Source organism: Leiobunum rupestre, chromosome 10, assembly GCF_980474605.1.
Source record: "Leiobunum rupestre chromosome 10, qqLeiRupe1.1.hap1, whole genome shotgun sequence".
In the NCBI taxonomy this organism is placed as follows: Eukaryota; Metazoa; Arthropoda; class Arachnida; order Opiliones; family Sclerosomatidae; genus Leiobunum; species Leiobunum rupestre.
In genome coordinates this window covers 43,536,432-43,549,573 of record NC_143393.1, presented here as the reverse complement: position 1 = coordinate 43,549,573, position 13,142 = coordinate 43,536,432, and the positions used below count along the sequence as shown (strand labels likewise).

Genomic DNA, 13,142 nt, shown 5'->3' with positions numbered 1-13,142 from the left:
TGAACAAAACCTAACCTAAAATATCCACAACATTCAACGCAATTCCCACTTACTAACAAACAATGATATTTACAATGTAGTTTTTAATTTTTAATTCTTGCAATAAAAAAACTCCGGACCAAAAAAAACAGCAATAAGAAATACTAATTTAGCGACAGAATTCGGACAAGTGATGCTACCGATTCGGACGAATGAAACAAACCAGTTGTCCAATTCGAACAATTGAAACATTTGTTATTTCGGCGGCTCGGACGATTGAAATTCGAACAAATGTACCTACCCCATCAATTCGTATCAGCTGTTAGATCGGAACCGAGATCAGACTCAGTTTTCGATTTGACATATCCGATTAAATTCTGTTCAAAATGTTAATTACTGTTTATTTCGATTTATTTTCCATATATACTAAACGTATAAGGCACATAAGAGTTCAGCTAACTGAATTTGATCGGTAACTTGAGAAGTTTTGATAAATAAACCCCTTTCTTATTGTTTTGTCCCTTTGTTGAAAAATACTGCCAGATCTATGCGTTGAAAATTCTCAGTTTCGGCAGTATAAAGAGAAACCATAGACAAACCGGTTATACGTCCATTCGCAACAGCACAAACTCTATAATTAGCTATAAATGATCTTTTATTTAAACGACTATAGAGTAATATCGACGTGACGTATGTCAACGTCACCCATGTTTTTTCCTACAGGTAAAAGACTGCCCTCAAAATGGTGGCCATAACCCAAAGCTACAGAGCTACTATATTTTACGTATAAATTATGATTGAAACATCTTCCGATATCTAAAAATTACGATTTGAATAACCGGTTCAGTTGTCCGTTTTGAAGCTCCAATTTTAAATAATATTATATTAAAGTCAAAGTAAGCTAAATATAATTCTGTCAGCGAACCAACGGATCCAGTGACGAATTGAACGGACCGCTGGGCCCAATGGCGATGCGTGATCGTAAAAGTTCCAAATTTCTCGCTTGGACTGTTCACCTCAAGGATCTCCCGGAGCTAAAACCCTGGGTGAAACACGCGAACATACTCTATAAGTTGCGACGTACGGCTATTGACTAAGTAATTAGAAATATGGTCTCCCTATTAAAATAAATGAATAAAAAAATCCAATTAAAATTTTTCCCCTGACCAAATCGGGGATAAACAACAGACGGATATTATTCGTTTGATTCGATTGATTGATTGCCGGGGGGGGGGGGGAGAAATAAGGAATAGTTTGAGACATACGAGAAATTAAAAGGATATTTCTCTGGTGCAAATAATCAGAAGGAGTGGAGGGCTTCGATAAATACCAGCTTGTTAAATTGCTTTGTCCAAAAAGAATTCTAATTAAAGTCACGTACGTTTTATTACAGACGAAAAGTAGTTTTCAATAAACTCTTTTACGTATTTGAAAATTACAAGGAAAATGTCCACTTTCCGTATTAAGATTCGGTCTATTTCGAGAGTTAAAATAAATAGAAATATCATGGAGAACTGGTCATGAATAAATAACACCAAATTCATTTTTGCATGCTCGCTGGCTTCTACATGATCGGAAAATTGCGCATCAACTTATACATCGTAAACATGCGTGCTATAGCTCTAAGTGATCGTAAAATTTCGCAGTAGCTTGCACATCGTTCATTTGCTCAGTACCTAGATATCGTAAATTTGCGCTATACCTTTTACACCGTAAAACCGTAAAATTGCCCACTATAGCTTATACATCGTACATTCGCGCAGTACTTTTTACCCCGAAAAATTTCCCAGTAGATGATACACCGAAAAATGGTCCGCTAGCTTATACATCGTATATTCGCGCAGTACTTTTTACACCGAAAAATGGCCCACTAGCTTATACATCGTTTATTTGCGCAGTACTTATTACACCGAAAAATTTCCCAGTAGATGATACACCGAGAAATGGTCCACTAGCTTATACATCGTTTATTTTCCCAGTAGATGATACACCGAAAAATTGCCCAGTAGATGATACACCTAAAAATTGCCCAGTAGATGATACACCGAAAAATGGCCCACTAGCTTATACATCGTTTATTTGCGCAGTACTTTTTACAACAAAAAATTGCCCAGTAGATGATACACCGAAAAATGGCCCACTAGCTTATACATCGTACATTCGCGCAGTACTTTTTACACCGAAAAATTGCCCAATACCTTTTACCCCGAAAATTAAGTGCAACGAAATTATAAAGGAGAATTCCGCTCTAGTAAGCGCTCGTTTTATATCGTAAAATTAGTTACTACTTTATTCTTCGTAAATAGCTTTCATCTTTAGCAAACATGGTCAATTTAGAAAACTATAGTAAATATTTTTTATTTTTTATTCTAATTTACCGTTAACACGACTGGTTAACGCTCAATATTAAAGCGACTAGTCACATCGTTGAATATTAACCACTGATTACTAATTACCTCGTTAGTAAGACCACTATTTACCGCTAATAGTAAGACGAATAGTTACCAGTAATATTAAGGCGAATAGCTATCGCTAATAGTAAGGCGATTAGTTACTGCTAATAGTTACCAATAGTTGTGAGGTGAATATTTAACACTAATAGTTAGGCAAATAGTTATCGCTAATATTAATACGAATAGCCATCGCTAATAGTAAGTTGATTAGTTACTGTTAATAGTAACACGAACATTTAACAGTAATAGTAATGCGAATAGTTATCGCTAATAGTAAGGCGAATATAGTTATCGCTAATAGTAATGCGAATAGCTATAGCTAATAGTAATGCGAATTTCTATAGCTAATAGTATACTGCGAATAGCTATCGCTAATAGTAACGCGATTAGCCATCGCTAATAGTAAGGCGATTAGTTACCGCTAATAGTAACGCAAGTTACGGCAACTAGGTTATAATTACCAAATTGTGTTGGATGGGGAGGAATTTTACGATGTAGGCTAGAGAGCATTTCAACGGCTGTTCGAGCAGAAAGGTGAAGTAGCTTCTTTACAAACTGCTCGCTTATTTGGCAACTATCTCTGTTTCTAATTTACCTAAAAAGCTGGGCTTTTGCCGACGAGTTCTGGTGACACAAACCTGGATTAATTCACTTTTCAATAGTCTTTAGAAATCTATACACTCTTTTATATCCTTATTTGTGAGAGCTGCCATTTTATTACAGGTCAGATTTCAAATAGTGCATGCAAGGCCGCTTCACGCGGTCAAGTGCACGCGACGTCTCGAGCTGATGAGCACGTGCAGGCGCCCTTGCCTGTACTATTTTAAATTAGGCCTGTAATGAAATGGCCGACTTCGTAAAAGAGTGTATAGCTTAAGCTAGTTAAAATTCTTACGATTTAATCTAAAAAGGGCAAATTTTGTGTACGGCATTTTGAATCTCAAAGTGATTTCAGAAAACAGAAAGGTCGTGAAATTAATATTTCAGTGTATCATTTTCTTGTTGATTTATGGTTTAGTGTTGTTAATTTTCTGGAAAAATAAAATGTGGAAAAATTTGCAGAACAATTTCCGGAAAATTTTCCGAATTGCAGAAAAGTTTCCGCAAATCGGAAAAATAAAAAAATTGAAACATAAAATATTTTTTAAGAGTTAATGTTTTTAACTTTTTATCGATATAAAATGTCTAATAACAGTAAACATACTACAAAGCATTAATAGTGTTACATTGTTAATCAGTTTAAAGCTAGTCTAGAGGTTTAGTTTTACTTTTAGATTCGAAAAAAATGAGGCGAAACTGCCGCTTTATTTAAATTTGCAAACAATATTAGACTAATTATGGAATGAAAACCCTTTTTAAATTTTTTTCGGAAAAATACGGAAAATTTTCTGACTTACAACACTAGTTTTTAGTCACCCAGATTTCTGTATTTTCAATCTGATTTCAAGATTTCTAAAATTATTTTTCTTTAGAGTGTACTTGCTTTTTATTATTTTATATTCTTACGTACCTAAATTAATTCTTGGGCGTGGAAAAATGCTTGTTGTGTGTTCTAGCACCTTAGGCCCAAGTCATCTAGCTACCTTTAAACAGGTGACCGGGTTACGAGGGGTAAGACAGTCTCGGATAATCTGTACACCGAGTTCGTGCATTTAGCACTGTTAATTGTACATATTTTCAAGAGTTCGTGAGTTCCATTTAGCACTGTCAAAGGTACGGCAGTGTACACCGAGTTCGCATAGTGTCTTACCCCTCGCCGGGTTACAATCATAGATATAGAAAATGTATATAAAGGTCTAGATAAAATATTTCAAAGGGAGTTAATACGGAGGTGACAGCTATAGCAGAAACGCGTAATTTCTGCAGGCTATCCTTATAACGCGCTATCTATCGGTAAGAAAGCTCGTGCTATCGTCGCGAGAGCCATTGTCTCCTGGTTAAAAATTATACTAAAAGTCACCAACAGATGGTGTCTAAAGACTACGGCCTGCGGAAAGGTCAAGCACTTAGCACTAAAATGCTAAGAGAGCTCGCGCTCTTGGTCACGTGCCTTCCTCGGTGTCTGCTAGGTGTCAATTCCGTATTTTATGTTAGGCTTAGACGCCCCGAAATTTATCTAGACCTTTATATACATTTCTTATATCTATGGTTACAATACGTATAGGATGGCTAAAATAATGAAACACGCGCCATCGCTGGTTCGAGACAGATTTAAAACCGCAGTTAGCGTAGGGAAATTTACTAATTTACAAAACATATTTTGTTTCTCAGTATTTTTTAAATTCCATATTGTATCCAGCAAAATCAGCGGGAAACTTCACAAAGAGCTATATAATATACTTTTAGATATTCCTTAACGTTCTAGAACTGCAACGTACGCGAAAAGCTTAATTCAATTACGCAAACACGTAAAGAATGTCGACATTTAAAGAAATAAATATACAGGTACGAGTGCAATCCGTGATGGAACTGGAGAAATAATATTAGTACCGAAATGAACTTAGAACGAGATCCGAATACTAAGTTCGAAACTGCAGCGGGGTTCCAGGGGTGACAACAGCGCGTGAGAGCGGGGGGTGGCACGAACGGAGGAAAACGTCGGTACGCCGGCACCTTTTTGAGCCGAAAATAAGCACCTATCAAAAGCCTATCATTTGGCAATAATGGTACCCTTTGAAAGGTAGAAGACGGGTCCGAGGGAGTTACGTGCCAGTCGCCCTAAACGGCTCTTTAAAAGCGAAAACTTTGACCTTTGTTATTCGGGGCGGCCGACGGAAAGCGCGACTCCCGAACGCGGGCCCTCTTTCGAATCTTAATCACAGAGTCGGGTCCGTCTCGGCGAGGTGCTAATTCGGCCACCTCGGAGAATTCTCGGGCCGCACACACCGACTAAAATATAAACACGGGAGAAGAGAGTTTTATTGATGTTGAGACGAGCGTGAGACGCGGTACTGTACGATCGTGGCAGCACGCAACCTTTGTAAATCTTCGTGGGATGATTAAAGGACTAAGTAGATAGCATTCGGACGAGGCGACCTTTCCCGACCTTTCGCGTACCATTTACCCGTTATCGCTACAAACAAGGATCGTGTGTGGTATAGACCACCGTCTTTCCGCGTCTAGTGCCGCTAAATGTACAGTTTTGGAGAGGAATCTTCGAATATTATTACCGTTATTGATCAGTGGCGTCCTATCAGATCGGCGCGGAAGGGGAAAATACCCGGGGCCCGGTGGAAAGGCCCCGCAAGGGTGATTTTTAGGGGCCCAGTATAAAAGGGGCCCATCTTCTTGCTCTTCACCCCCCCATGGAAGTTTTAGTTAGATGACATAATTTGCCCTGTGTTCAATGCAAAATTATCGAAGCATCATTTTCCACAAATTTCCCAATGATTACTCACAATTTTTCAGTGATTTCCGGCAGTGGCGTAGCCAGAAATCCTTCAAGAGAGGGGTTCAAACTATGTAAAATACCTGAGAGGGGTTGAGAAGGGAGGAAAGTTGATACAACCAAAGCTACACCGAAGGGGGGGTTTCGGCACGGAAACTCTCCCCTTGTCTACGCCACTGATTTCCAGTTATTTTTTTAAATGCATTCCCGTGATTACTTATGATTTGTACACCCGATTACTTAAGTGACTACCCCCGCGCTTTAACGTTATCAGTGACCTAAATTGGGGCCACTAAAATATTCCGGAGCTGCGACACCCGTTTGGGCTTCGATGACGTCCGTTTTAGGAAACCAATGAGCCAGTGCCGTAACTAACAAGGAGAGTACCCGAGGTGTTTTTTGCCGATTTTGCTCAAAGTCGGGCGTAATGTAGATCTTTATGAGATATGAAATTTCCCAAAAGGAGACGTTGCACTACCCATTAGATTTGCCATGGCAACAAAAATGTTTTTGCCCACTTACAACCAAAATAAGATTTTTTCCTTATTTTACCCAAAAATTGTTACAAATTTACCTCAAAATTGTTCCAATTCACCCAAACTTAATGAAATTTACCTAAATGTGGTCCAAATTACACATTTCGTGATTTTCAAAATTTTTCAAAATTTTCGTGAAACCGAGAAAATCCCATGCTTTTTTAAATGGAGATTTTATTGTTTTAAGTGATCAAAAACATTTTCGGTTGCCATAGCAAATCGAATGGGTAGTGCAACGTCTCCTTTTGGGAAATTTCATATTTCATATAGGTCTACATTACGCCCGACTTTGAACAAAATCGGCAATAAACACCTCGGGTACTCTCCTTGTAAGACCCCCGTAGACCCCGCAATGCAGGAGGGTCACAGGGCTTCAGGGGCCCCTAAATTCCTATCAAATTATATACTAGGTACCGACTAAAACCCCGAAAAGAGTTTCGCGTGGGCAGGGGCGTATTAACCATCAGGCAAAGTAGGCACGTGCCTAGGGTGCCATTTTTCTAGGGGCGCCAAAACTATGCTAAAGCCCCACGGTCCATGTACTTGCCCCTACTAGAAATAACGCCGAAAAGATTTGGGGAAACTAAAATATATTTATTTTTTTTTAAAAAACCGATACGCCCCTCCTTATCTGACCAATGCCAAGGGGCGACAAATTTTTCTGTGCCTAAAGGCTGCCGAAAGGGTTCATCCGCCCCTGCGCGGGGGGGGGGGGGGGGGGCTAGGGTGTCTTAGCTACGCCACTGCAATGAGCTACCAACCTAAAAATCATCTCAACATAGTAATTATCTCTAATTAAAATACATTCAAACCAATAAAATACGCGGAGAAGTTCACGATAAGGTGTTGGTATCCAAGGACCAATATTTTAAATATTATCCATTTTGGACTATAATGGTTACGACAAGAATTGAGTCCAAAGAGATATTGATGGGAAGTGTTATATTAGGTGAATTAATATGTAACACCAAGTTGCGCTGCTCTAATTAAATATATACAGTGTGCTGCAAATGGTGATGCAAAAATTTAAGGAGTTGTAGGGGGTGAGTTGAGAAGTATGCCTGTTTTTCCCCATTTTCCTACGATGAGTGAAAAGAGCGCCAGAGAGCTTCAAAGTGTGGCCTACTAGCCCCTGGAAGTAGGCTGCAACAAGCGCAAACACAAGCAGCAGGGACTTTAAATACTGTTTAATATTCCTTTTTCACGCTGGTTACCTCGATTTGTTTACAAATTCTTTTTTTACCTATCGCAGCAACCCAAACCTTAATGTTCGCGTTTCCCCGCTGCTTGGTTTTCCGCTTGTTGCAGCCTACTTCCAGGGGATAGTGGGCCACACTTTGAAGCTCTCTGGCACTCTTTTCACTCATCGTAGGAAAATGGGAGAAACACAGGCATACTTCTCAACTCACCCCTACAACTCCTTCAAATTTTGCATAACCTTTGGAAACACCCTGTATTTTGCTATAGTTTATTAAGTAGTATTTACTTAAGATTATACATGAAAATATAACTTAAAGTACCGAGTCCCCCACCGCGAGAGGAAATCAAAGAATTCGAGGTAATATTACGAAAAACTAACCGAACGTCTGACCGCGAACTTTCTATCGTAAGTCGGCGTACGCGTACGCGTTGGAAAGGCATGCAGCTTGGGTTGTTGAGGGGGTAGAGAAAGGGAAGACTATCCGACACCTCCACCTGCCCAAAATCTACGGCCCTCGATTGAAACGACGGTAACCTTACCTACGATATCCTTCAACTGGAAGAAAGTGACCCTAAGCCGCCTATAGACGAAGCATCCACTAACGTCGTCGGACTATTAAGCAAAAGCGGTGTTTCCCCCTCCTAAGACCCGGACGAGTAACTACTTTCTAGCTTTTCAGAGAGACTCTTAAGAAAAATAATAAATTAAAGAGCGCGCGCGAGCTTCGCGGAAGGCTCAGTTCAAACTACGAGTTGGCCAGAAACAAAATTTCGGTCAAAAACATAAATTACAAAAATGAGTGAGCACGAAAGCTATTAAAACGCCTTCACGTTTCGACGAATAACTGAAAATTTTATTTTATTTTTTCCCCGTTTTTTAGAGGTGTTTGTTGTTTGCAGGAGTGGGGTTTGCAGCAGGGGGGGGGTTAACGGGGGAAGTTCCTTATTAATTAATAATTTCTAGAGCCGAAAGTCGTGCCGTTTGTCTGGCGAGGCATCAAGGAAAAGGATTGCTTTTTCGAGTGGAATTCGAATTGATTTCCATTCTTTGTCGATATTCGAAAATGATCAAGTATACACGTGGATGATTAAATAATGAAAAATTAAGCGTATTTAGTTGTAGTATTAGTAAAATAAGAAGAAATATAATGTAGGTACAGGGTTGCCGCAGGACCTGAAAAACGTGGAATTTCGGGAAATGTCAGGGAATTCGATTATGGGTCTAAAAATCAGGGAAAAGTCAGGGAATTTCAAAAATTAGTCTAAAAATAAGGGAAAAGTCAGGGAATTTCAAAAATTAGTCTAAAAATAAGGGAAAAGTCAGGGAATTTCAAAAATTAGTCTAAAAATAAGGGAAAAGTCAGGGAATTTCAAAAATTAGTCTAAAAATAAGGGAAAAGTCAGGGAATTTAAAAAATTAGTCTACAAATTAGGGAAAAGTCAGGGAATTTACAAATGTCGTCTAAAGATAAGGGAAAAGTCAGGGAATTTAAACAATTCGCCTAAAAATGAGGGAAAAATCAAGGAATTTCCAAATTTCGTCTAAAAATCAGCGAAAAGTCAGGAAATTTAATTTCGGTTGAACTTTGCCTAAAATACCGGTTTTAAAAAGGCAAACTGGTGTTTCAAAATAAGTCAGAGAAAAACCTGAAGATGACAGTGAATTTTAATCTGAAAAAACTGTGGCAACACATTTTTACGTAAGAGACATGTTAAGTTTAATGGTTGACTACTTACGTATAAAATAACGATGATGATGCGCCTGAAGAGACGCGAAATTAGATGTCGTCGTCAATAACAACTTATGAAAATATGTTTTTAATTGCTTTTATTACGTAAATAAAGTTGTCAATTTCTAAAATTTTGCTTATGGTAAAAGCAAACGTTAACGTTACATAATTTTCTACATTTTATTTAGTTAAGAAAAACGTATCTTTAGCGTTACGTGGTGCCATCTTTTGGCAATGTAACGAATGAAAATATACCGAATTATATATTAAATGCAATGTACTATTGGCCGGCCGAGTGCGATCGCAGCCCGAGTGCGATTTCTAGTAACGAATTCGGCATGATGGAGAGGGGGTAGAGGTGGAATGATAAGGTGCCACGGATAGGTTCCCTCGTCTTTCTGCCGGCTTTTGCCAATTGATAAAGTTACGGGTGAGGTCAATTCCGAGGGACACCCTGGGCGGTATTTCGTTTATAGCCGCCGCCACAAGGACCAACTCTCTCGCGCGGGTAAAAAATGGCTGGCGAGAGACCATCTTTGAAGCGGCAAACGGAGAAACCTGTACTAATAAGATTAAACGGCCACTGTCGTGACTCGGGACACTTTCGGCACTTTTCATCTCTGGCCCGAGCCGAGGCCCCGCACCTTCCCCCCTCGCTCTTATCACACCATTTTCCTCTAGACACTTTGCGCCATTTATTTTGATAGTTAGAAAGATCCTAATTATACGCTAGCGTATCCTCGTTCCAATGATATCGGTGTCCCGTGCAGAGACAGTGGGGTGCCGGAGTGGTTAGCACTTTCACCTCGTAGCGAGAGGAGCCGGGTTCGATCCCAACTTGGGGCACTGGCTGAAAACTCGGAACCACTCCTTCCGCGTTGAGTTTGCAAGTTCACTCCTCACTGGTTTAAGGGGTTTTACCCCGAGTTATTCTATTTCCGTTATCCATAAAAACTTGTTGAGGTTAACAGTAATTGTTAGTGTATACTTTTGGCTCGCCTGGCATGAAGGGCTTGCCACCACCCTCCTACGCGTTGTAACCCGGTCACCTGAATTCATGACTTTAAAAGTAGCTTGATGACTTAGGCCTAGGGTGGTGCCTTGGTTATTAGCCTGGTTGATTATTATTATGCTATCGTGGGCCCAGATCGGCTGGTCGATGATTGCCTAGGGCCCCCGAATTGCTTACAATAATTTTTTTCTTAAGGTCCTTTAGACTCGTTTGGCGTTTTAAATTAATGTGCACGTAGAATCTAGTACACTTTAAACGGTATTTGTTTCCATACCCCCGGTAAGGGGGCCCATCTTCAGTCTCTAGCCGAGGGCCCCCAAAGGAGCCAATCCGTGGGCAGGCCGGTCTTAAGACCCTCTGGGGCCCTCGGCTAAATTATTTCTTAAGACCTTTTTGATCCTTTGTATGTCCGTTGTCTAAATTGACCTACACAATAATCAAACCAAAACTTTTAATTTCAGAAGTATAACATAGGCCTACTGAAAATAAGATTTTTACTGACAGTGAGTCACTGCTAGATTTAAGAAATTGTTGGTATCGTATGATACGCGATGTGGCGATGGGTCAAATTACTTTAGACGTAACTAAAAGATACGTAATATGAAATGAGCATAAATAATATTTAACCAACTAATCCCTTATTCCTAGAGTAGAGGCTGTATGGCTGGCTTTTCCGGGGGCCCAAAACTGGCTGGGGGCCCATTTAGCCCATGACTTAATGGGGGATAGCTAGGCAATGGGTCCCAAAAAAGCACGCCTTAGGGCCGTTTTTTCACCAGGCCTCGGGGATTTTCTCACACTAAACCCTCTCTGCAGGGCCCAGATTATTACATTAATTAGACAATAGGTTTCGAATATGTGATAAAATTTCGTACGAATTGAATTCTAATTTCTAAAATGGTCGTTTTTATTTGTGAAGGTGGTAAAGACGGCAGTGGAGAAGATTCGGCCATGTCCGATTGTGATTCGGAACCCGGGCTGCAGCTGAAGAGGAAGCAGAGGCGATCCCGGACCACCTTCACGGCCCTGCAGTTGGACGAGCTGGAGAAGGCCTTCGAAAGGACCCAGTACCCGGACATCTACACTCGCGAGGAATTGGCTCAACGGACGAAACTGACCGAAGCCAGGATACAGGTAAATATTCAGCGTCTAATTTGGGGAAATAATTAATTAATTAAATGAGAGGTTTTATCATTAAAATTAAGATTGGAATCTAAACCATCTCTTATTCGATTTTCATTTTTAATGTTTTTAACTTTTTATCGATATAAAATGTCTAATATCAGTAAACATACTACCAAACATTAATAGTGTTGCATTGTTAATCAGTTTAAAGCTAGTCTAGAGGTTTAGTTTTACTTTTAGATTCGAAAAAATGAGGCGAAAATGCCGCTTTATTTAAATTTTCAAACAATATTAGACTAATCATGGAATGAAAACTTTTTTTATATTTTTCGGAAAAATACGGATTATTTTGCGAAAAAAAAGGCCTCTGTCATTTTTCGCGGAACATTTTCCGATTTACAATACTAGTTCAAACTCGGGTCCAGGTAATCCACTCCCACCTCCCCATCGTTAGATTGAAATATTATTTTTTGCTCGTATTTGCCCAAATTATCTCTGTTGTTATATTTCCGTTCATTTTTCACATTTCAATTACAAATTCTATTTAATTAATTATCAGATATCGTGAATTATTTAAATTCATTTGATCTCATTTTCGGGAATTCTTGTCCCTATATCAATCGAAGAAATTGATCTTTATGTAAATTCCGCAATTTATAAATAAATGCTTTTGTTGAAAATGCTGAAACTACAAAAATGATCATAGGAAAAACCCACATTCCCGTATTTAATTTAATCATTATTATACGAGAAAAAAGCGCGCTTTCGTTGCCAAATTTAATTAAATTTAAATGAATAATTTATTCCCGTGTTAGAGAAACGTTTCCCGAGGTGATAAAGTAATTCGCGTTTTCCTATCGGAATTACGAAATTATACTTGTGAATTATTAAATTACTATGTCTCTACTGTAATAATAAACTTGACTCGTGATCAAGCGAAGGAGACCACCCGGATTATAAAGGAAATGAATTTAAATAAAGGGCGAATTCGGGGGGAATTACCACCCAGTAATTGTCGCGTGGAAAAGACGTTTAATTCGCCACCAAAATGAAATCCGTACGAATATCAAAAATTTTGGCCAGCGTAGGGAAATATTTAAGGTCTGTTACAAAACGACCGTCAAGTTCGCAATTCGATATAACGAAATGTCAAAATCTCCAAACAAAACGGAGACCACACAAATATCGGGGCTTTATCCCTGTTATTATTGTCCCGTTAGCCGAATAGATTTCCTTCAACGATTTTGCAATGACATATTTCCATTTCCACATTCAACTATATAAATATTTGCCTTATGGTGTAACCAATACAGATACAAGCTGAATCTAATGTCAAATTGAAAACTGTTATTTGCCAATGAAAACTGGAGAATGACATTAATTGCTTCAAAACCGGTTGGTTGCATTTGGTAGAATTTACAAAGAAAACCAATAATGCTTTTTATCAGAAGCGTATCATTAAATATCTATATGATTGTAAAAATGAAACATTTGGCGTATACTTTTCATTTTACTTACACGTCTTCAAATCCAGATTTCATAACTACAAAACATTTCCCGATATAAAATGTGAAAATTACGACTGCATAGCGATATTTTTCTTATGTTTAAACCATATTTAATTCTGCATTTTTCCCGAAATGAATTTTCAAAAATCAGCCTGTTTTCAAGCAAATCCTTCACTCAAAGAAACTTTCTATATACTTCTGACTTTATTGG

The 13,142-nt window shown here is 38.8% G+C and overlaps 1 protein-coding gene across 2 annotated transcripts in view; it reads left to right on the top strand.

Annotated features, from left to right (window-relative positions):
* Window positions 1–13,142, top strand: part of LOC149925981 (uncharacterized) — a 44,698-nt gene that overhangs the window by 17,492 nt on the left and 14,064 nt on the right. For both annotated transcript variants that reach the window (XM_090159744.1, XM_090159743.1), the window contains exon 4: window positions 11,218–11,432. In XM_090159744.1, coding sequence (XP_090015870.1) covers window positions 11,218–11,432 — 215 coding nt within the window. The remainder of the gene's footprint in view (window positions 1–11,217; window positions 11,433–13,142) is intronic.